The 26241-nt window shown below is 38.4% G+C and overlaps 1 protein-coding gene across 3 annotated transcripts in view; it reads right to left on the bottom strand.

Annotated features, from left to right (window-relative positions):
• Positions 1–26241, bottom strand: part of LOC103575344 (protein pangolin, isoforms A/H/I/S) — a 103583-nt gene that overhangs the window by 19057 nt on the left and 58285 nt on the right. For 2 of the 3 annotated variants that reach the window (XM_014445166.2, XM_008555084.3), the window contains exon 4: positions 1772–2003. In XM_014445166.2, the coding sequence (XP_014300652.2) occupies positions 1772–2003 (232 nt within the window). The remainder of the gene's footprint in view (positions 1–1771; positions 2004–26241) is intronic. The other variant, XM_053742088.1, reaches the window with a different exon arrangement.

Here is a 26241-nt window from a genome sequence, read left to right as displayed (position 1 = left end):
CGGGTGCTTCGGTGGTCTGAAATAAACGGGTGAGATCGAAAAGTGCTGGCTAATTAGAAGTATTCCGAGAGTAACTCAAGGGGGTAAAGGTAGAAATAAAACTAGGAGGAGAAGTAGGAGGGAACGTAGGGACTGGAAAATGTAGAGAGTCGAGAAACAGAAAGGATAATGGAAAAGGTGAGTAGTATATAGAGAGTGATGCTGAGTAGTTACGACGTATTTCCGTGAGAAAGAGACACGAGAAAATGAGAGGGATTGTAAAATTTCTGACGTCGGGGATATGATGGTCGCCTAAAGAGGGTTGACAAGGGGCGAAACGTTCGCTCGTTTGCAAGACAAAGAACTCTACCGACGTACGAGCTTCGTAGTCTTGCATAAACGCTATCAATCCCATCTACATAGAGATCTGGCTGATGTGTATGCTAGGTGATTCTTTTTTTTTCTCATTTTTTTCATCTCGGTTATTATTTTTCGAAAAACACGAACACATCTTGATTCCAAGGCTTTTCAAATTAACGCACTGAGGTATATTATTTTCGTGCGTAATAACTATTGCTCCAGTACATATATGTCTTAGTTTGGCTCAGCTATTTCTATCCATATATATGTAGTTTCTTTTTTTATTGTAAATAAAAGTGCTCGTGACCTAAATTCACAGTGATCAAAGAGATTCAAGCACTTTTTATTATTTCAACGTTTTCTCCTCAAGTCTGTGTAGAAAATCTTTTGATAAATTTTCTATAACCATTGATGGTGTTTTACGCGATGTTTTAAGGACATATATTAATATATTTATGACTATAATTAATATGATCATTATAGTAATTAATTATAAAACGTAGTATATGTATATTTAAAAATTGAATATGCTACCTGAGCAGAAATGAAACTACCCTACTCCAATAAAGTGGAGTACAGAGTAGGGAGATAACAAGAGGGAAAAAGAATGGAAAAAAAATATATATAAATAAACCATTGAAACTCGTTGACCTGACGCCGGAGAAAAACTGCATGCCTGACTGATTAGCCTAATGGTGAGTTCTCCTCTTGTTCTTATACTTGAGGCCAGTTCGCAAGTATTCTCCCTTCTGACAGGCCCTCGTTTTTTTTATTTTATATACATACACAACCATATATATGTTCGTTTTTTTATTTTATCTCATGAAATATTTCCTTTTGATGACGTTCTCGCTACTTGACTCGATAAGGAATATTCTTTCAATTAGGAAGCAATAAAAAAAGGAAAAGTTAAAATACATCAATATTTACAAGCACTTAAGAGCTTTTACTGAAATAAAAGAGACAGATAAACGTAGAATAAAATTTAAATTTCCATAGCGTTTGATTTGCTACTTGACTTGGGAACGTAAAGAGATATCATAGTTGTTAAATTTACATTGAATCACAAGGGTGTATTTTCTGACGTTCAAAAGATTTTATATACTTGAGTAATCGTTTACTTTAGTCGTTTGTTGTTCAATAAATATCGCGCGCATTTACACGAAATAAGAGAGAAAGGTTTAAGAGCACACACACATACACACAACCTCCACCTCAGCCACCACCACCCAAAAATAATCTTTTTGTCATGATAAACAAAAAAAAAATTTTTTGAATATATAGTAGTATTAGTTTTAAAAAGAAAAATATGATTAGTGTGTGTATGAAAGCATGAGTGAGTTAGTGTTTTGGAAATTTGGAATAATTATGATAATAAAAATAATAAAAATAAATGAATCAAAACGATTGGGCGGTTGGAAGCGTGGCTGACCTGTGGAGGCTGCTGCTGCAAGAAGTCGCTTCCAGTGTGCAGGGTGTGAGGATGGACCGTGTTGGGGTGCTGGCCAGTACTCACCGGCAGCCGCGGCCGCCTTGCCTGCGTCCAATGCTCCGTAAGGTGGTATCCCCATGTGTGCAGGCGGTGGTTGCGTTAGGTGGTCACCGTTCCCGCAAAAGAACGGTAAGCCGCTTGGATGCGTGCCGGCAAGACCCATTTTACTCGCCTGAAACAGATGAAATGTAACACACGTTATTTAAAATGTAAATGGTAATAAAAATGAAATAATTATCCTAAAATTAATTGTAAATTAAAAAGAAAACTAAAAACTGTTTGAGTATTTTATTAAGCTTAAATGTGAGCATTTCGCTGGAAAAGACTACTAGCGCAAATGGATAAGGGTCGCAAGAAAACGGAGTGAAGGATCAATTTACGAAAGCTTGGGCGCGCCCTCTACCAACTCGAAGGTCCTCGAGTATCGCTTGGGTTCCACTATGGTGTTATGCAGCAGTTACACTTTGCCAAGAAGGAAAGAGGGGCAATAGCGGTGGGTATTTTCGCCAATCCCAGTTACTTGGAGTGTCTCTTTCGTTGGCATAGTCGTGAGACGTTGGCACCCTTCGAACTGAGTGCTAAATTAGCCCAATTTAGGCAGCGAGAGTGACAGACAGAGTGTAAAACTAGGGAAAGACAAGACAAGATAAGAGACGGCGGTGAATCGATGACAAGAAACGGTTACAACGAACGTACTCAGTGGTGTGGTACTTGCCCATCATCTACATACATCTTGCTTACCATCACGGCGGCAGTATCTCGCATCGACCTAACCGCAAGTAAGAGACCTGGGTCGAGTGGTTCTCTCTCCATCCATAAGAGAACACGGGAAAGAAGCTGGACGGTTTCTTCAGCACTCGGTGCTTCATCGTACTTGTCTTTATCTACTGCTCCCTCGTCGTCGTACTCATTCACTGCTTGTACAGCTGCTGCATTCTCCTTGTTATCTACCTGCTCTTCATCGAGTTCATTCTTCTTGACCCGCTTAGCTAACTCACTCTCTTCATCGAGTATCCAGCGCTCGAGTTCAGAATCTCCAACTTCTAGACCGGCTTCGTGAGCAAGTCCACGCAGCTCAGCTATCATCATACGATCTTCAGTATGATCAGAAATACGATGAAGCTGTGTAGAGAGTGATGGACCTACGGGTGGTGGTTTAGTGTCTGATCGTTCATATAGTAGCATCCAACAACGGGCAAATGTCTCTGATCGTATGTTCAACCATGCACGATGCAATTCTGCAAAAGCTTCCTTCAATGTAAATTTACGCACCCGTTCATCTAAACTAGTTATTTTACTTTCATAGTCGATTCTAACACTCGTAAAAAGTCCTGCTGCTAAACGTATTCGCAATTCATTGGCGACAATTTTCGGCTCTAAGCAGTCTTTTGGAACGACGAATAGTCGCACCAAGCCATCTGCAGTAACGCATTCTATTTCCGGAGGAAGATAGTCTGCTGACTCAGCAACTAATATTGCACCGTCGGGATGCATTGCGATTGCAGTGGTTGCAAATTCTCGATGAAACCACCATAAAAAAAGATCTACAGTCAACGATCCACTACCACCACCCGCATAAACAACTGGTTGAGTAACCATATTTACATTTGCCAAACACTTTGGCCGCCAGTGACGACCGGCTACTAGTAATCTCGTTCGATGACGACCACCGTGATCGGCAGCACCTACCACCCATACTCTTTCACCGTTTGCACGTTTACCTGGCAGGTCTCGCCAATCGAGAAAAGAAACATGAGCTAAATAAATACGACTATGGTCATAACCTTCTAAGGCATTCTTCAGTGTATCGAGAGGCGTGTGCGTTATACTCGTTATTGGACAACAATTTGATGATGATTTTTCTGTACAATCGATATTCATAGAAATCATCGACGATGCCTCTGAGGCTGAGTATCTGGACGAATGAAAAGACTCTGGAGAAACTGGTGAATCAATTATCTTTTTATCATCGTAATTAAATTTATCTTCTGTCTTGCTACTAATCTCATTAGCATGTTTCGTCGTTGACGTTTTAATACTGCTTTCGTAATCTTTTTCGTCATTAGCAGTATCCGAATCATTATCGTCATCATTATAATCGAGACGTATTCTGTCTACATCTTGAGTTTCCGCTGTACCATCAGTATCAGAATCAGTGGCAGTAGTCTTCCGAGGATGTTTTTCCATAAATCGTAGCATCAGGGCGCTGCCAAGTGCCTTGGAATCTGGGGATTGGCGCGTGCGCGTCGTGGTGCATCGACCTGTCTCGGGAACTACTACGGCGACGGCCTTTTTGTCCGTTATCATCGTCTCTCCGTTTCTTCGTCCCCGCTCTTGGCTCGATTCTGTCGTCCGTTCACCTAGCCGTGGCACCACCGTAGTAGCACCACCACTACGCACTTTCCGCCCTTTTCTAACGACTTTGCCACGCGCACTCTTGCCACTACTACGAGGCGACATAATCGCAGCAACGTACACTCAGCGCAGTACGTGTGCTTACCAGTAGTAGTCCATGTAACAACAGGACAATGATTTAGCTCGGACTCGGATTTCTCCGATTTCGATTCCAGCCAAACGCTGGCTACTAAATTCGTGTGGTGCATCCGGAGGGCGTATTGTCAGACTCACCGCGGACACCAAAATAACGTCCAAAAACGACACAGATGATACGTCGCGTGCAGTGCCGGGCGCTCGCGCTACCGAACGACGACTGAGCGAGCGGCTGCGACGCAACCGTCAAAGGCTGGAGCGGGAACTAGGAGGCTTTGATGTACCACCGCCCGACGCGCACAAAGCAAAAGCGGCTCCCAGTCTCGCTGGTTGGCATGGGATGCCCGCGGGTGCTGGGGAAGAGGCGGCAGCAGATATACCAAAGTGATGGCAGAAGCGTTTACGAAAGAGAAAGCAGGACAGAACGACACTGATGATGATATACATCGAGGACACGATGCTGCTAAAGACAAGGACCAAGTCCGTTTAGCAAGAATAAGCGTAAGAGAGGAAACGAAATTATTCAACATCCTAGTAAACTATCTACATTCGCTTTACATCGCATTCTATGTCGTCCATTTATTTGTTTTCCCTCTCTGTACACTAGCATACGTCATCATCGTCGACATTTATCTGCACGACCTACAGCGTGGCTTTCGATACTGCTTACGAGAGAAGCTTTCAGTACTGAAATATCGATTGTACTGCTACTCCAACTCCGATTTAAATATTCATAAAGGGTGAAAAAATAGCGTTGCTAAAAATCGATTGAAACTTTTGACAGGCCCTACTAAAGTTTAACACGTCGAGTTGAGTTCATAATTTATTAAACTTTTAAAAATAACTGTATTATATTTATTATCCACACATCCGTAACTTTATAATGTATTTTTGTTGTTTTCTTATGTATATGTAAATAAGTTTATGTATATAACTTTCACAACATATAAATTATATCCAATCTTTTGACACGTGTTTGCATTATATACCTTTTAAATTTATTAACAGCGAATAGGAATGACGCATGACGATTTGGTCCTTGTTAATATAACGCAAACATATTTAGCGGATATCATAAGAATTAGTAGACTGACAAGCTTTTATAACCTTTCTCTCTTTAATACTGTCGACATAGTCTATCACCTAATATGGAAACTCGTTTTATAAATTATAAAACCTTATTTTCCTCTTTAAATATTACATAAAACGTCTTATACGTGCCATTAGTTGTAACGTATGCATATCTTAGGCTTTTGATTTTTTATAAATTTAAATTTCAAACTTGAAAATTTAACTCCCGCGTTTAATTCAAATTTTTTTTACATACTACGCACTCATTACATGCAAAGATTTTTTTGCTTTTTTACCGATTGCCTCATTACTTGACATATACCCCGTCACATCAAGAGCTTTCTGACAAATTAGACTTGCACCGAGTACGAAAACAAAATTAATGAAAACAAAGTCATACTATTTATCACCAAGTCATTGAGAATTTAAAAAAAATTTTTTTGCGACTGCGATGTTCATACTAATGCGTAAAATGAATTGAAATTTGCTGGGTAATTCCAAGCGCAGCTCTTATGGGAATTAAAAAACGTAAGAATTTTCAGTCGAAAATGATGAAGTAGAAAACGATATAAATATAGGAGCATACAAATGTAATGTATATTTGTGAAAATATATATGTATCAAGTACTTGAAATCCAAGCTGCATAATAACCTTTTCATAGCAGGTAGATTTTTCGTAATGCGTGACACTCTGCTCAGCAGAAAAGGTTAAACATAAATTGGCTGGTGCCGGTAATATACGAACATACACAGGACATACAAACAAGGTCCCATGAATTATTCGAAATACATTAATCCGCTTGGGTTGCACTGAAGTATCCTTACCGAGGGAGTTTACTTTCTCTGTTACTCTTTGTCAGTACAACAGATGTGTTACTCTCGTTACGTTATCGTCAATCTCACTTGCACTTGCGTCTTTTACTCTCTCTCTGAGATATAACCAGGGGGTAAGAGGGCGGCGAATACGCGAGGCAGCAGCCAACCCCAAGCCAAGTTGCCGGGGCAACGGGAGAGGCGTAGGCACAGAGGGGTGAGATGACCTCGAGTGGGAGTCTGCAGCGTTATAGGGGCTACTTTTTTATACTGATAAATATTAATTTACGTGCGTAGACTCAAAGTCATTTGGTAATTTTTCTTTATGTTCAATCATTTAAAATTTGTTTTTTACTAAAAATATTATTAATATTTAAGGGCTTCATTTTTTGAAGGTACATTTTTAAAATATCTTGAATGAGATTTTATTTGCAAGAGAAAAAAGCTCACGGGGGTTGGTCATAAAAACGAAAGAGTGCCAGTCGGAAGACGCGAAAAAGGAGATAAGGGGAGAAGTGAGAGTCGAAAAAGAGGGCTGCCAATGAGGGCCGTGAGTGAAATAAAGAAGCAAGTAAGGGTAGATGGCCGGTTGTGAGTATGCCGGAGGGGTTATCGATGGTGGATTACGACGTAGGAACACGAGAGCGGGGATATTAAAGTGATGCTGCGGCCAATCCGAAGGAATCGTCGCCATGGCTACCGGCGCCTGCGTTCACTCGACACACCGATCTACTCCCACCATGCTCAGTTATTTTCTCTCTACCGTTACTTTCTCCTCCATCACCACCACCATCACTGCTATCACCATCTCTCCAGTGCTACGATCACCACCACTTTTATCGCCAGCACATCGTACCCTATATCACTGTTGTCAAAGACGCGATGGCTCGTGAAGTGAATGAGAAAAGAAACTTGGTGTAACCCACTTTTCGAGGAAGCTGAGAAGTGTGACGAAGTTCAGTAAGCATCCAGAGGACGACATTAAAGCTCTTGCCGCATGTATACTCATCTCTCGATCTACTGCCAGTCTACTTGCAACGGCCGTTACTACTTCGTACCTTCTTTCTTCAACTATGTCTGACTATACGTGGCCCACTTTCCCTCTCGATAAAAACGATACCATGTAAATTTTAACTTCCAGCTTTAGAAACCAACTTTTTATACGTTAGTTTGCAAGAAAATTAACTTTAAACTTCAAAGTTATCACGCCCGCGTTTCTTATTCAATAAAAATTTTCAACTTAAACAGAGTAATTTATTTAAACTAACTTAGCTATTTATTTTATTTAAATTCACACCACGTTTATTATTTGTATTTGCTCTAAACCGTTGATCCCTTTATTGTCATTCGTGACTTGAGAGTATTCATTAAACAAATACGCGACAACAAATGTTTATCGCACTTACATATGTGATGGCTCGCAATATATAATTCAACAAGAGAGACCGTGTGACTGTGCGAGTCAAGTTTCGCGCGATTTACGCGCCGATCTTGACTGAAATATCGCACACAGTTGGTATATTCAAACGTGCCGCTACTGTTGAGCCTTTGACGTTCCGCTTCGATCCGATAAGAATGAAAGGAAACTTTGCTACAGCAACTGAAACAGCTTGGCTGCTGTTATTATAGCTCTTGATAAGTGGATTATCCGCCAGTTTACATCACAACTCTGTTGTGTGAAAAACTTTTATTCGATACCTGTTTCAATTTGCTACCAACCAGCGAAATAAGAAATTATGATAATATTGTGGTACTTGATCGCGTTCTCTTGTCATTTATTAAACGGTAAATTAATGACTTGATTGGAATAAACACTTGATTATTAGCATCTTGGCCCCTGCTGTGACAATGACATAAAGACGAGACTACTTACAAAGACATTGAAGTATTAGCCTGAAGCTTCCAAGTGTCCGTCGGCCGGAACTTTGCTAAAGACACCAACTAGACAAGCACCTTTTGTTTTATAAACATCACGTCGCGCAAGCATCATTATAAGAAGTACAGAATAAAAGAAGTTGTTGTAGTAGTTTTTGTTTGAAGATTAAACAGATGATGAACCAGTTGGCCAACAACGAAAAATTCGCGGTTAACATCTACTGCATTGATAATTGATGCTCTTTATTCTCGCGCTCACTGTGTGAATGATGTTTGTGTTACATAACTTTTTTTAGTTATGACGCGCTTCGGTACAAGCAATCAAGTCATCGTTTGATCTGACTAAAAAATCAGGTTGCCGTCATGTAAACATCTGACGCAAGGTTTCGCTAGCAAAGCTTACTCGGTTATGAGTACAAAAAACCTAATGACATCACGTTTGCTCAAGTTATTTTCTAGGTAATACATAAAGAAAATAATTTAAAATCAGTCTCTGTATATTTTTAGCAGACAGGTAAGTTCTAAGGGACGGAAATAATTTAAAAAAGTAAAATAGAAATAAAATATATAAAGAAAATGTAAAGAAAGACAAAAGGGTTGGAGTATGATTGGAGGACTCTTGCACGCACGTGTAAACGCAGATAGTCGCGTGTCGTTGGTATATTTATCGAAGGGGATTGTCGCAGTCGTTGACGTACTCGGAGTTGGACGAACAAACGACATGCGAGGACGTACAGAGACACACAAGTGAAAGAGAACGAGAATTTCGGAGGTGGCATGTGAAGCGAGAGGGGTGCAACCGAGAGAACGTCTAGGGGGTTAAGTTAGGTCGGTAGACTCGAGGGGGTGGTAGAGGACCGGAGGGTGACTGTCGGCAGGATCAAAGGGCTACACGCTCGTTCCATCTACGACTTGCAAGAGAGAAAGAGAGCTAGGGGGTGGTTCGTGAATTGCAAGAGTAGTGGAGCTGGCAGCTCGCAAAACGCGGATACACATTGGGGTACGAAACGTTGGGAGAGTGTGCTAGTGAGTGAAATGTCCTGAAAGGAAAGAGAAAGAGACTCTGGTAGGTGGGTGAGTTGGGAGTGGGTTTGCTGGGAGGGCAGAGGCGACAACGAGCAAATCTGATTTTCGCTCCACTTGCACTGACTTCGCGGGGCGCTTGGCCTACACGTTTGCCGCAGTAACACCCTCGTTCCGTCTTCACCTCTTCTCTACCCTCCAAACATTATTGGCTCTCGACTTTGGCATGCTTCGTTCTTCGCATACTAAAATCTATGCACAGCTACAATATATATATATATATATATATATATATATATATATATATATATATATATGTATATAAGCTTCCTGTCATTTTCATACAGGAAATTTTTATCGCTCCAACTTCATTTTCTTATTTTGTGAAAAAAAAAACTCTTCAAGCCAATGTACAAACTTCGACAAAGAATTCAAGATACTGAACGTCAGAAGTGTGCGATAATTAAATTAACAAATATAGTCAGTAAAAAAAAAAAAAGTAATTGGTTGTTGGTTCGAATTACATGTAAAATGTAAAAATAAAAAAAATAATTGGGATGGAAAGATGAGAAGTTGATGATAGGAATTGAAAATGTTGGAACGATGTCGCTGTCGTAGTTAAGGAAGGCTGTAGATATCTTGGAAATACATCATCCGGTAAATTAAACGGCAGTGGCGTTTTCTCAGCTTGACATCAAAGTAAGCGTACTCTACTACTACAGCATATAGGCCATCAAGGGCGACAGAGAATCCTACGTGTGAATATAATATAACGTAAGATAAAAAGCGACGGCGAAAATACTAAGTTAAGTTCGCGAGAGGAAAAGCGAAAATTTACAAATTTTACTTGCGTCAAGGAAAAACTTGATTACTAAATTTAGGAGGCGAGTTAAAAGGATCGGAGAGTGTGAGAGTATACGACAAAGAACCAAGAGAGTACAAGTGACGGTGGGGTGACTCAGGGGAACGACGTTCAAGTTTGTTACGCGTTGGAAATGAGGCTAGAATGAACGTGACATTATTGAGAGAAGTTAATTGCCACAGCGAAAAGATACTAGATTATACAGCGTAAACTAACTTCCTCTCTCGCTCTTTTTTCCTCCAGCCCCTTTATAGTTACTTTTTACATTTTTTAGTCGCACTTTTGTTTGACAAGCATTGCATACATTTTGTGTAAAATAAAAATAATAATTTTATAGATGAAATAATAGTTTTTTTTTATTCAAAGCTCGCCCATTTTGTATTTAATGTAAAACAATGAAAAACTATGGTGAACAATGTTCTCCCAAAAATTGTTCAGCTTAAAAATGATCTTGAAAGCATTAAAATAAACTGTCATGAAAAAATTTGTCTGTAACTTTAACAGAGTTCATTTGTGTGATGAAAAAATAAAATCAATATTGACCATACGTTAAAAAATTATCTCGTCAAGTTCAATATATATAAGAATATGTAAACTGACAATTCAATAAATATTTGTTTTTTCATATTTATATAGAAAATTTTGCAAATTATTCACAATGTTATTAATATAAGCAATAAGATCTTTTGATAAAAAGCGAAAACGGTTAATTATAAAAAAAATTTTTATCCTATTTGAATGCATTACAAAGCTTACTTTTTCCAATGATAAAATAAATTTAAACTAATTTGAATGGACGTTTAATAGAATAAATGTTTCAACTGAAGAACATGATTTATTCAAAGAAAAGTTTTGATTGGCGCTAAAATCTGGATAAGGTTATCGTTAATATTTTTGAAAAACTTTGTTTTATTAGAATGATAAATGGTAGAGATGGATTATCCCTATTTCTGCATTGTTCCCTTTACAATATGAATTTTCGAAATCATACAATGCGGAAGAGAGTCATCTGGAAGCACCTGTGATGGCCCTGTGCTCGTTGAGTGTGCAAATGTGAATTGAAAGGAACGGAAAAAAATAAAAGACAAGGAAAAGTATGAGATTTCAAATTTGTATCGGGACATGTGAACATTCATAAGCAACCTAGGGGGACATCAGATCTCATATCACCGGATATTCAATGATTCACTTGTTGATTCTTAAACCTTTGTCCTCATGAGCGAAATAAAAAAATTGATAAAAAGACGTAGTGAAAAAAAAAAATTAGACATACATGGTCACTTCATCACACATTTAATACACTGAGGGTTCGCCCTTTAATATATTCGACAAAAAACTGTTGTCCAAAGTACAGTGTACAGCAACAGCGAGAGTTTATTGTACACAGGTTTATCTTGACCCAGAACAATTACATATAAGCAGTGTAGGAAAAAGATGTAAGGGGTGATAGATTGAGAAACGCCTTATTAACAAAATGGACTATGTCCTTATCCCCTTGCTCTTTCACCGGGTGTATTACATTCAGACCAAATATACACATCCACATCGACTGGATTGTGATCACAAAGAGACGTACGATAACATCTCGATAACACACCCTTTGCTTTTCGATTCATTCATGCATCAACCCTCGACCTATCGGTTCATCGGCCTGATGTTAGACGTTCGTAAATTTTTCTTTTATATTTATACAATATATATATACATGTTTAAATTTCACTCTATTGAAAATAGCCGTCGATATTACATGTAGAGTAAGTAATCTCTGCTCAAATCATAGCATCGCGGACGTGTTATTAAATAACGTAATAACGGTAACAACGTCATTCGCACCAGGTGGTTCAGGGAGTAAGTGAACGATTAACGATATGTGATATAGTTTTGAGGGCGTATGAAATCAAAGTGACATTGTTGCCCGTAGCAAAAACGCTGACAAAATTAAACTGTTCATCAGCGGGTGGCAGTTGGTTTTTTACTTAATTCAAAAATTAAAATATTTTACGGCATCCCGATTAAGCTGTATTTGAGATACAGACTCTTCTCGAATTTCCCGGGGATATTTCCGGACATATAGCATTACGCGGACGAGTTTGGACCCTCGGGTAGTGTTTGTGCTAGGATATCACCCAGTCGGGTCCACTCACTGGAGCGCCTAACCCTCCTACCCTCTCACCGTCCCACAAACAAACCCCACGGCATGTATATACATATGGATATGTATATATATATATATATATATATATATATATATATATATATACGTATGTACGCAACGGGTCACATAGACACCGAGGAGAAAGCTTGAGCGTGGATTGCTCTGGGATAGTCGATATAACCAGGACTCGTTCTTTAGTCAAACCTCCGCCCCTTTTCAATCGAGACTTCAAACGGTGCAGCGTGGAATCATGATTGGAACGGCCACTGCTAAGTAAGGGGCTCTGGCCCCATTCTCTCTCTTTCTCATCCTCTCTATCTCTCTCTGGCTGGGGCTGCTAAGGGGGTGGCCGAGGGCGGTACTCGCTCAGTCTCCCTGTTCGTACTCCTCCCGATCTCTCTATACAGCTATTGCTGCTGCTGTTCCTGCCACCGCTTGTGTCCCCCTTCAGTATCCCGATCCCTCGACTCAAACTCATGATGAAATTCCTAGCATTCAATCGCAGCGCCGGTCGCAACTACGCGCACAGGATTGTCTGCATAGAGATAGGCCACGTTGGTGTTGATCCTCTGTGTGTGGATACATGGCAGGGTGGTGCTGCAAGAGAAACCAGAGTGGGTGGTAGATATGCTGTATTTAGCTACTGTCTACCGACATTTCACTGCAACGACGGACATAGCTGCTGTTACGGTAGTAGAGAATCAGGGTGTTGGTATTACGCCGGCACCAGAGAGATAGAGAGAGTCGGTACATACTGCTAGCTAGACAACTATGCGCTTCAGCATCCACCGACATTGGAATTCAAATACAGTCTGTATATAGCAGAGCAGTGGTACGAGGGAGATTGGAAAATCCGATCGATTTTCTCATGTCCTCTTTCTCTCTGGAACTTTGGCTTTGCGAGCTTGCTTTTGGTCTTTGGTTCAACCAAACGTTTAAATATTGCATTCTATTTTCCTAAATACCTAAGTTCTAAATCTGCATTTTTATTCGCATATCCAAGTCACGTATCGATGTTGACTAATCTCAATCCATTCATGTCTTAACATTCATACAGTAACACAACTCTACCTTCTTTTTAATCATTCGCTTGATCTATCATCACAAGTATACATAAAAATGAAAGAAAGTATTTTCTTTACCTTCTCTTCAACTTGTGCATACCTTAAAAACATATGTCTATATACACATTCCCAGTAGTAATTTCCTGGTATTTTTATTTTTCATATCGTGGTATATATGTTAAACGAAACTCGTACGTGGATAAAATAAAAGCTGTTCTCGCAGAATAACCAGAATTCACGACGAAATGTGCTGCGAGCTGTAAAGTTGTATTGCACTGGCTGGCATCCACAGTAGTGTGTTGAGGAGGCTTTGGTGTCAGCACCAGAACCTAGAGAGCACAGAAACTGAAGGGGTTACAACACCCTCATTTACTAACACAATATTCTTGTTTCACTCCAACGATATACCTGTTTTCAGTGGTGGTTTAATACACACGTCCTCTATCCTTTCTCACTAGCATACTGGCCCCTTTACCAATGAACTTAGTTGCTAGCGGGTGAGATCAGGTAATTAGTTACGTTGCCGTGAGCTTCGGGTGATGCTTTCAAATGTAGAATATATGTGTAGAACAGCTATATACATATGTAGACATATAACATACATGCGCATATGCCCCTTGTCTCTCGTCCTCTCTGGTTTGGACTGTTGGCCAAATCCACTCGCGGTTCTCACTGCCACTGGGCATTTGGGTGTTTCCAGTTATCAAGCAGATGAGGATTAACAAGCGTGAACGGAACACAGACTATTTAGCTGTTTCAATCAATGCTTGGTTAAGGTTTTCCTTTGAATTGGCTTTTAATGTACACTTAAGGTGTTTTATTGACTATCAGATCATCCAAGATTTACGTCAGAATCTTTAGCCACCTTTAAGCTAGGATTCAACAAGGATTTATATATTTTTGTTTTTTATTTCATATATTTGGTTGTTTTTTTGACAAACCGGAAGGTTTCCTGGTCGATTTTCCATCTTATCTTTTTACTTAGTTCGTTTTCCCTGGGGCTACACAGTCGTCAAGATGAAAACCTTACAAATATTAAGAATAACCCCTCACGGCATTGCGACCTATCTTATTCGTCTTATTTTTTTATTTTTTCTCCTCTTGTAGTCTACTTCTCGTCGCGGAAGCCCTGCTAAAGCCGATTTATTTTTATCTCTACGTCCTCGGGATTTCAAATGTCTCTTCGACTTGCTTGCTTGCACGGTTTCTCTCGTTCTCTCCTCTTCACTTGGTTATCCGTATGGCCCCGTCGCCGTCGTCGTAGTCGTCAAAACCGGGTATTGGTAGTATGAGCTACCGTTGACCCGGGATCGCGGATAGACAGGGGGCAAGAGGAATGAAGAAACTTCAAACGCGCAATCGTCGAGCGAGCGAAATTCAATTAAACGTCCCGACGACTTCGTGGAACGACACTATCCCGGGGTGCGAGGATCCCATCTCTCTTCTTCCGTTATCTTTCTTTTTTTCGTTGTTTCCCTTTATTTCTCTTCGTCATTCTTTAACAGCTATACACATATCTAGTATTAAATTTTGTTTTGTCGAATTTCATCCCGCAGTATCCATTTTTACTCTTCAATACTTTCAATTTTATACACCAAATGTCAATATTTAGCATCGTCAATGTCCAAGTCAAACTTTCAGACAACATCGCCAGGGAATAAGCTATTAGTTCTCATTTTTCACTTCATCGCAATTAATTAAAATAAAATAATTGGACGCAACATTTGCTCCAGTAGTTTGAGTATAAACTTGAGCTTTGAATCACAATTTTATTAACACGTCGACGAACATACCGACAAACTGAGCAGGTAAAATAAGATTTACAGAGAAAGAAACAAAGTTCAAAGTAGCGATAGTCGTAAGATATCTCTTAAGTACTTGGTTTTAAAAAAAGTAATAAAACGCGACCACTAATAAGCAAGACTTTAAGACACTTACTTATTCATCTTCAGTGCTATTATTGTTTTTTTATTTAATTCAACGCTTTTGCGCGTGATCAGCAAACTTCAACAGCTTCTAATGTCAAAGTAGTAAACAAGTTTATAATAACATTAGCATTATTAAATGCGATTCATAAGTCAAATCTACTGAATAGATCATAATCACGAACCCTAAATTTGCAGGTGGTGAAATATCTATTGGTATCCATGTATGAGTTGTGAGGAATAGAAATATGAAACCACCTGCATCATATTTAGGGGTCGCCCTTTTCTCCTGCTACCTTAACATCAGTCAGCATCAAATGCATTCATATAACCAGGGCTGGCTTTTTTCTCTAGCATAAACCCACTCGTCAAAATTTGACGTCTGTGTTTTTATGCTCGTTTAAATACATCCGTTAGGTTGAATAGCCACCCCAAGCTATAGACACTGAGATTTTACAGTATACTATATAAAACGAAAGGTCGGGAAAATTAGAAAAAACCTAGTGCACTACTATACTACTCGGTGTATTGAGATTACTTTCGTGAATTTTGTAGCAAGTAAAACCGCGGAAAAATCTATTCATAGTAACGCGATTGCATCGAGTAGATGTTACTACTCTGGTATATGAAGTGTATTACTAGAGTGAAAAAGAGATAAAGAGAGCAAGGAGAAAAAAAAAGTAATTAACATTGGCATACCCTAGAGCGATGGGAATTCAAACGAAGCTACGTTGAAACTAATATTCCCGATCGTTATCTCTCCCCCAGTGATATTATGTACCCCTACTCCCTTTTTCCCGGGACCGACCTTCATTCTCTCATTTTTAAAAAATAGTCTATCATGATGCGTATTATGTATATAATAAAAGGGAAATCGTGCACACCATAAGCTACAAATGCGCATATAAACCGGAAAATAAAACGGCATTTACAATTTAAGTATTTATTACTGTTAAAGGTTGCCACAGAAATACCTCCATGTCTACTGACAAAACTGTAGTGGATGGTTTACATTTTTAATGTGGAGTTGAACAAATATTCCGTTCGTTGTTTAAATTTAACTTCAAAATTAAAAAAAAGTTTAAGGTTTTCCTTACTACTAATTGTAGAGAATCGCGAGTGGAACAAACATGAGGAAGTAAAAAAAATATAAACGGTCTTAATATTGCGCACAGCCACTCAGTATTGAATGAGAAGGGGCTTCGCCGTGAAATATGCGAGGGATGAAAGAGATACGATGCGCTAAATCCACGTGATATCGCTGTAAATCGCTGCGCTGTTGTGTGTCACGATGGCAGAAACAAGAGGATGGAGAAAAGCTTTTCTGGCCTGAGATGAACATGTTGTTTTTTTGCTTACATCGGCTAAAAATAACGCCGACTAAGAGACAAGTCTTACTATCGTCATTTTACAGATAAATAACTTTGGAAAAAATTTTATAATACACAGACAAGTGAATAGTTTAGTTTTTTTTTTCGTTTTCATTTTCGAATGGTTTTAATTTTTTTTAAATGTGTGGATGTTTTCGGAATTTCAATGGCGCAGATTTATTGGAGAAAAGTAAAGCGAATGAACGCGTATAGGAAAATATATCTAGCCGTAGGATCCACCCCAAACTCCTAGTCCAACCCCTCACAGATACTCAGAAACACTCGGAATACGTTATACTCTAACCCTCCTCCAGCTTTCCCGTTAGCCTCCATTCCGTTAGTCAAATATATATTGTATCCAGTATATAACATCTCTCATACTCTATTTTTCTCAACGCTGTAATTTTTTTTATTTTTTTTTCAGCAAGCTTTGTACGTAACATATCGAATGTCAAAGCCAACAATCTCCGGGTGATGTTACTTAGTCAGCGGACAGACGGTGAGTATTTTATTTGAATGAATTTAAATTATTTAATAGAAATGTAAGCAAAATAAATACATGAATATAAACGAAAACAAAAAGAGAAATGCCGCGTATTACAGTTGATTAAATTTTCTGTCAGATTGATCAAAGGACCAAATCATTTGTTTATCAGCCGTGTGTGATTTCATATACTGTGGTCACAATTTAACACTTTAAATTATCTAGTAAATATAATAGCTTTTAAAACCGCGTTATTCATTGAAAACTTGCCGCATTCAAAAGTAAGATTCAATTATAAAACTTGTTTCATATTTATTTATTTTTTGTCTATTAAGCGAGTGCTTTTGCTCGTAAATTAATAAATATTTTTCTTTGACAATGCCTGTGAATTTATTAATTTTTAATAAATAATAAAACTAAGAAAAAACAGTCAAGTTGATGGAAAAATATATAAATAACTGATGTAATATAGTTTTTCACAAGGCATCAACGACTCTTTCAAAGTGCAATAAATTAATAATAATTTAGCTCTCTTTTACCTAGTACAGCACTTGTGTTTAATAACGACGTTTAAGTGAAGCCTGTGAGTTAATCACGAACAATATGCATGAAGAACAGAGTGGAAAATAAAAAATAGAATTTTACAAGACGTTATGTACCGGAGGTTGAATATTAGAGTAAAAGGAACTAACCAACTACAGCGTTACGGTAACGACCGGCAGAAGAGGTAACAACACCTGGTGGTGGTATGATTCGCAATGATCTACGAGAATCTCGTAAGACCGTGAAAAGTGTAATTTACTTGGAAAGGCTCACGTGCATCATATCAGTCGAGGCCATGGTAAAGCCTTGCACAGAACTCGTTTTGTGTAGTCATGTATACAGTAACATCATATATATGTGTATAAATATATGGCATATAGCAGGATACAGCACATAGCATATAGAGGTGGGTTCTATGCTCTCTCGCGTATATATACACTTCGCTCATCCACTTTGAGGGTTTCCTATTCTATCCAATCTCGGTTGGTCTATCGGTTTCCCATACTCAATTCCATTCCTCTTCTCGTGCACGTTTTATACTCATATACTTTAATCAATTCGCCTGCGCTTTTACTACCGCTTACGGGTATTATTCTTGACTCGTGACTTGAAAGAAATTGAAACTCCAATTGAAGATGTTAAGGAATAGAAAAAAATAAATGATTTTTGAATCATTTTCTTGGGTCTTGATTTTTTTAAAAGTATTATGAGCAGGAATTATTTTTTTACTATAGATGGAGGATGAAGGATGTCTTTATTTGAACTTTTGTCGAGTGGACAATATCATGGAATCTTGGATAAAACCGTAGGGTGCATATTCTTCTGACGGCAAAACCCACAAGAATGGGCGATATTGCTCGAGATGGCTAATCCGAAGGTGATCCGGGTGTTGGCAAAGTTTGCCAATAGACGTCGCTATCGCAATGCGGACGGTTTCGGTAGACCCGTGGCCCCGGTGACTATATATCTGGTATCTTCAGCAGAGTGTATAATAAAAGCAAGTAAAGCAAGAAAGAGAGAGTAGAGAGAGAAAGATAGACAAAGTCTTTGTGTACGTAGCAGTTTTGGTGTGGGGAATCGAGAGAGACCGGAGTCGAGAGGATTGGGTCCAGGCGAGCGAGGGATCAGGAGAATGAGAGTAGATGGAGGGATTGCTTCGCTTCCAATATACTAAGAGCGGATACGCAAACCCGGAGCCAGCGGCTAGTCCCTCGTTCGTTCGTTGTTCTCTCTACTGATGCTCTACACACACCGACTCTCTTTCACCTTCCTTCTTCATTCCCCTTTGCTCTCCTCGCCTCACTCTACCTCGTCGTTTCGTATCCATTGTACCCAGCAGCTCATTTATTTATGTCTCTTCGAAACTTTTAATCCGATGAGATCTGCTTGATCTTCCTGCTCTTACACCAGTTGTTGCCAAGAGTGTTACACTAACGACACAATATGCCAGTTGTTTGATACACTTTTTAATGATATAATAGCAATAACAGTATTTTGGAAGAACTTGTATACATAACTAGTTGCAGAATTTTCAATACTCTAATAGTCACAACTATTTTCACAATTATAAACATTTGAATTCAGTTGAGTATGATACACATTATGTACTATACTTGTGGTGGTTAAATTCCATATAGCAAACTAGGCATGCAAACTTTGATGCTGGCCCACTCCAAGTTACCAACAACTATTTCAATGAGTTTAGAGATGAGTTATTCACCAACAGTTACTTGATTACCACCCCTCCATCAACAGTTCGCGTTTCCGTAACCTCTCTATCAATTTACCAATTTGGACGAAAACCCAAAACCGTTGAGGGGAAAACTGCTGTTTTATGTACACAACTTTTTAGATGTTTTCATTCTGATGCTATTTATATATATATTTATATATATAACAGATAATAGACACGTACATAGAAATGAGTTACTTTAGACAGGAAGGGAACAGCAGAGACATCATTATAGACTGGCAAATAATGTCCAGAGCCTTTTAACCAACTCTCTCTTTCTCCCTCATCTCCAGCGAATTCACTCTCGAAAAATATCCAGGAGACCATTTTTCAGTAGCAACCAAACAATTGGCTTTCTCTGCTGGACGAGAAGAGCAGGCGAAGAACACGCCTTGGGCTTGCTTTAATTCTCTGATTAGACGCTGCGCTGGAGAAAGGGAGTCCACGACAAGAAAATAATTGTCCTTTCAAAATGCTACCACGAAAAAAAAAATTTTCAATCCTCTTCCGGGTGTTCTTTGGCTGTTTCTCTTCATACTTTTTTTACGTCTTCTTTTATATGCATCCGTCGTGCATAAACCAAGAGGGTTTGTACATGGACGTCAGCCAGTGAATCCGCCCTTTTTATTTCTACTTTTCTTCTTTATTTTTTTCAACCACCCAGGCGTTATCGTTTATTTTTAGCTTTTTGACTTTCCTCATGCTTCTAACGTACCACGACCAATGAAATATCAACCTCGTTATCTTCCTCTGGTGTCTCATTGGTATCTCTGTCTTATGTAATGCTGTCTTGCATTATCCTCGAAGTTCTATCATTAACAAGGAAATATCCACGCGTCGGTTGGCAAACTGAGTCCACACCATCTCTCTAATATAATGACGTGAATGTCCCTTTTTGATACATATTATAAAGTTTTTTTAATACCTTCTAAAGACGACAAAAAGAATATCTTCAGTGTCTTTCATCGGTGTTTCTTTGAGTTCATGTTACCCAGGTGATTTGTGACAACCCGCGAGTTCAAGTGGAAATATAAAATTGAAAATGATACTCTTGGGCTTGGATGTATGAAGATAACAGAAATAACATTAAAATAAATATGTATATATAATTGTATATGTAAAAAGGAACGAAATTAAAATGAGTGCTAGATCGTCCGGGAACGTAATAACCATGAAAAACGGTTAATTTAATTACTGAAACCAACAGAGTACACAAGAGTGAGAATAAGATAGAAAACTGGAAAAGCAAGTGGAAAATATACACAATATGATATTCTGTAGCGATATATATATATATATATATATATATATATATATATATATATATAGAATGTAAACAACTCAAACACGCAAACGTATATAATAATACAAGTCATAATTTTTTTATTTACTTATGCAGTATTCAAGCACCAACTTTTGTCAGTGTACTTTATCTCTTACATTTGTGCGCGTCCTTAATTTCAAAAAATTTTTAATACAATTTATCTTTTCATTATTTCTTACAATTCTCTCCTTCATTTTAAAAACTCACTCCTGCGTACAATAAAATAGTCTACCACAGTCCATTGAAAAGTTGCAATTAGCATTTAAAATATAAACTTGAGTGGAGAGAAGAGAAAATAAGGAGAGCGCAACTAAAAAAAATAAATAAAAGATGTAGCGTAAGAGAATGAGACAAAGTGAAATGTTTAATGAAAGGATCTTTTAGCCAATCTGGCTAAATGCCTTTCAGTACAGTATAGTATAGCAGGATACAGATATAAGAGTGAGAGATCTCCAAATGAGTAAGAGAGTAACGAGGCCGCGGTTTAAATAGGACTTACCCCTGATTGGCCACCAGAGTTGCTCTCATCTGCATTCCGGTGTAAGACCTTCCTGTGCTGAGCATTTAACGTCAGAGATCTAGCTGCAGCAGACGAGGGTTGATCGGGGTTGCACGAAATTTAAAGCTCTGGATTTATTTGCGATAAACCCAAGCCTTTTTTCGGTTTTCCTATTTTCCATTGGTTTATTTCCGTCGTATTTTTTTACGTTTCAAGGATGTATACAAAAAGTATTTTACTTCGGTGGGTTCGTCTTTCTATCGTTGTTGAAAGACCATCATTGGTAAATGCGCTTGACCGTACAGATGCTACTGCGTTTCTCTTATCTGAGTTTTTTTGCACCAATGAAAGAAAGTAAATATATATATTGCAAGATATCTATAAATACATATATACATCAGTGAAGTCTATTGATTACTTGAAAACCTAGTGGTCACGAATGAAGAAATCTTTCATTCTCTTGTGCTTTCTCATCTTGAAATACATCCGACAAAAAATAAATAAAAACAAACAAGAAAGACTTTGGTTGTATCTCTCAATATTATGCGTTCACTCTAGAGATACTGCAGCAAGAACATTCATAGTTTTTTTTTTACTTATTTTTCCTTTATTTTTTTACGCTATATACTTTTATACTCTTTTATTTTTGCTCGTTATACATCTGAGCTTATTTTTGTTCAACGGGTAGCAGCAAAAGAAATGGGAGAAGAGATGACATTCTAGACGGTTGTAGCAGTAGTAGTATTGGTAGCAGTAGCAGTAGCAGTGGTAGTAGTGGCAGTAGCAGTCGTAGAAGTAAAGGACGTTGCGAAACACACTTTAATAATTTGCACTACGACGACTCTATTGTCCGTAGACAGGAGCACGCGACCGTTCCAATTATCAAGGTACTAACTCTAATAAGAGACGTCAGATTGTACTCTCTCTTCCCTCTTACAGACGCAGCCAGCACCCTCATCGTCATCATCATCATCGTCTTTCTCTCATTTTTTATTATTCACCTACTCACTTTCTTATATACTACTCTCCTCTTATGACATTTCTCATATATAAGCCTACATAGTCGTGTATTATACTTGATGCTCTTTTTCTCGTTCCAGAGCGACTGTCGCGCGGCTAACCATCAACGACCTCAGACGTACTTTTTTTTATACCCCAGCTTTTTTTTTATTCCACCAACAATTTTAATTACAATTATAATATAGTTGAGAAATAATTTCACCAATTTAGCGTATTGTATAAAGTCTCATTCTCCGAATTATTATTTTATCTTAGTTACTAATTATTAAGAAAAAAAATATAACCATAAATTATAAAACAGAAGCAGAATTCAGTGGACATCAGAATTATATACAAGTCCATAAAGTAATTGAGAGAACAGGGGATGTCGAATACACACAAAGAGTAGACTAATCGCCGAGCCAGCACGCACGCGATTCATTCATAAATACCAGGATCATGATAGTAAGAACTAAGAGCACAACCAAGAGTATACCCATCAGTGTAGCTCATTCAGCGACGAACGAAAGCTGGTTGGTAGGTTGGCTGGTTAGCTTGATCAGAGGCTACTCAAACGCCGGGCAGAGAAAAGAGAGCAAACGACCGGCAATAAGGCTGACAAGACATATACGAGACGTTATATACACGTGAGAAGAGCGTAAGGCAACAAGTATCCTCCACCTATATCCTTAACTTAACTTAACTCTCAACGTTCTTTCTTTATCTATTTATATATATATATATATATATATATATATATATATATACAAAGTGATATACACAACTACTTTATAAGCGATGTGCTAACGAAGTGTGTAACAGGCGGTAAATAAGGAACCTGTAATTACGATCGGCGTGCCGCGAACACCGACCACCCACGAGTTGTTCAGCATCAACGTCGGTTCCCTGCTACCGAGTAGAAAGGATAGTCATGTGTGTATAGTAAGGACGAAGAGAGATGATAGGGACACACAACAGCCATTCCCAGTGTTCTCTGGCGCACCATTAAGGATAGTCTACTGTACCTCAGCGACAGGTGAAACAAGATGAACACGGAGAGAAACTGGATTATGGTCCTCTCAACCCGATGGGCGGTTGTCAGCCACCGCCTTTAGAGCCTTAGGCATAATCTCGCTTCCTATACAGTTATATCCTTTGATAGCTTCAAAGCATATATGACTCGATTTGTTAGCTTTATTTCTAGTTCATCATCATCCGTCACTCTTTCACTATAGTTCTCTACAAGACACGCAGTTCTTATTTTATTAATTAAGTTATTACTAGATAGCTATTAGTTAAATTTTTGAAAACATTAATAATGCATCACTAAATTTAGTTATTATAGAAGTGAGATATGCTTCGTCATTAACAGAAGCTTCTGAACTTACATTTCTCACCGGCAAGTACCCAGCAAACTACGTACTCGATGATGTAGCGAATAATGATAATAAACAAGCTGATGAGAGGCAAAGGACTTGAGGCATGGCCTCGCATGGCTTTACGAAAATTGCACCGGTACGTTACAGAGCAACAGACACTGCTCATTAGCACTTTATCATCAAGCTTATGTACAGTAGTGTAACTAGATATACACAGCGGCGAATTCCTCTTCATCACTAACTAATAATCTTTCATAAACACGTCTTACAACTTGAAACTATGATACTAATTATTGATTTACTTACTGCGAATTGTTCAATACAGCTTTCAAACTGTTGTTGATTGAATTGTGAGAAACTTACCTGAAATCACAAATAAAAAAAAACTCGTTACAAAAAGAAGTTGAGCAAACAAAATTAAATATTATGCTAATCAACAGTATACAGAGAGATAGAAAAAAATGAGATAATTGTATTCGAGTGAAAGATTATTTTTATTCGTTTGGGACAATTGTTGTGTTTGATTCTGTGAGATGTATGCTGCGTAACGGACGGTATTTGTATTCTTCATGATGGGAATGTGAGTGTAAGGGTTAGGTAATGGTGACGTTGTTTGTAATAGAACCAAGGGGATTTGTACACACTGAGAAACTCAGAGCTGAACAGAGAGAGAGCTAGACTATGGGGTGTATGTTAGCGGGGTTTATATTTGCCTATTTGCAATACTATCTGCTGCAATCCTGTTTGTAGTTCCCATGTTGACTTCAACATGTTCCGAATTAAGCTAGACTAGCTGGCGTACCCAGTAGTCGATGAGAGGTGAAGCGTCATTCTATTTGACCAATTGGACATATACCCAACTGATGCGTTATATCCCGAATTCCGTCAATTCCTCCTCTTCCCCCTTATCCTCCTTTATTCAGCTATCACCACTCTATCAGCAATAGTACACGCGATCCAGACCAACGTGTGTACTTTGGCAATAATCCATGACAAATATACGTGAAACACAACTTGAAATATACGCTATATGCGTGCCCACAGAAATACGTCCATTACAAAACCTGTTATCACTGTCAACATGTGCGTTAATAACTGTTATTACTCTTGCTGTGTAGGTCTTTTCAATGCAGTTTACCCGCTGTCTTCAATAATTTATCAGTTTCTCACACAGTTTAGAGTACTTTTTAGAACATACAAGCTTCAAGCTAAAAGGCGAATAAAATAAAAATGATGGCTGATGTTCTTAAGCCTATGAGGACATATAGTTGTCGTGTATCGGGGGGACTAAAAAATCCTCCACGTGTCTCCCGTATGTCGTCCGATTCAGCAAACAATGACAGTGAACATCATATGCAGGTAGGATTATAGCCGAGGACCCCTTTTACGGTTTGGCAAATGATGAACCCCAGCCTCGCTTAAACTTAATACTGCGTTGGAGACAAATTTGTCCCTGATAATGTTGTTCGACTGTCCCATAGCCCATTTCTGGTGTACAGCCTACACACACGCCGTCAACCCTAAGGGGGTTAGTTACACATTCGCAAGGACCACGAGTGATCCGCTCTGTTTATTCCCCTTTTAAGAGGGATGAGCACCACGTTAAATGCACAAAAAGTGTAACTGCATTGTCAAATGTAAAAATCCCCTATGGGACGTCGATGGCACAATAATGGGACAGATTATAATCTTGTCTACCCCCTGGACTCTTTAGTTGTCCTTGCACGTTGATGTACTATGCTCGGATAAACGTATAGGTAGCGCGGTTGCTGTCTCTCTTACTATCATACCCAAACTTACATTACATCTTGTCGTACACCATCTAGAGCACATCTCTACAAGTATATCTTGTCCATTCGTCGAGCTAGCACATACGCCCTCCCTTTAGCTATATTACTTACGTGCTCTCGGCCACCGCGACACGCTAAGGCCTAATTAAGTGCGCATAATGGATACGACAGTTGTTCCCATTGTACCCACTCGTACATCAGTCCCCCCTCGTTGTAATCCGGCTTCGCTCATTCTCTTTTTAGATATATATATATATATATATATATATATATATATATATATATATATATATATATATATATATATGTCCTTCTGTATCAAACCCTCTACTATATCCCATCGTTTTATTTATATGAATCGTTCTTTATTTTTACTCAAAGTCCGAGGCAACCCTCTTGAATTCTCAAGTGTAGTTTGACTCTGTACAACAGACCACTATAATTACGACATATCGATTTCAGAATTCATTACTTTCAGCAATTTTGCCGTATAGCAATTTCATAAATACTACATTAAACAACTTGAAATTTATTTATGAAAATAAATAAATTTAAAAATTTTACATTGTTTCAACGAATTCAATGGCACTCATATTTCGTGAATTGTATAAAATGTAAGTATTATTGTTTTAATTTAGCCAAGCTAAAATGTATTTCAGTGAAACGAGAGGTTTTAGGATTTTCGTCGAAAAGGGTTGTCAGGGTGTATACGCTAATGATACTCTCGTCTCAAGACTACACAGTCGTCATGATATCATACATGTATATGTATAACTATATATATAAACATATATATGTACAAAAATATAAAGAGTATAAAAGCAAAGTGAGGAAAAGGGTGAGAGCGAGTTGAAATGAATGCAAGTAAAAGAAAAAATAGCCGAGGTGACAAAGATGCACGACGGTAAGAGGAAAGCTCGGAAGTTTAAGGGGAGGAAAAGAAGAAGCAGAAGATGGTAGTGGAGGAGGAGAAAGAGGTGATGGTGGTTGCAAAGAGAAGAGACGAAAGGAG

This window comes from Microplitis demolitor, chromosome 9, assembly GCF_026212275.2.
Source record: "Microplitis demolitor isolate Queensland-Clemson2020A chromosome 9, iyMicDemo2.1a, whole genome shotgun sequence".
Classification (NCBI taxonomy): domain Eukaryota; kingdom Metazoa; phylum Arthropoda; class Insecta; order Hymenoptera; family Braconidae; genus Microplitis; species Microplitis demolitor.
The sequence above is the reverse complement of the archived record's forward strand: the minus strand, read 5'-3'. Positions and strand labels throughout refer to the sequence as shown.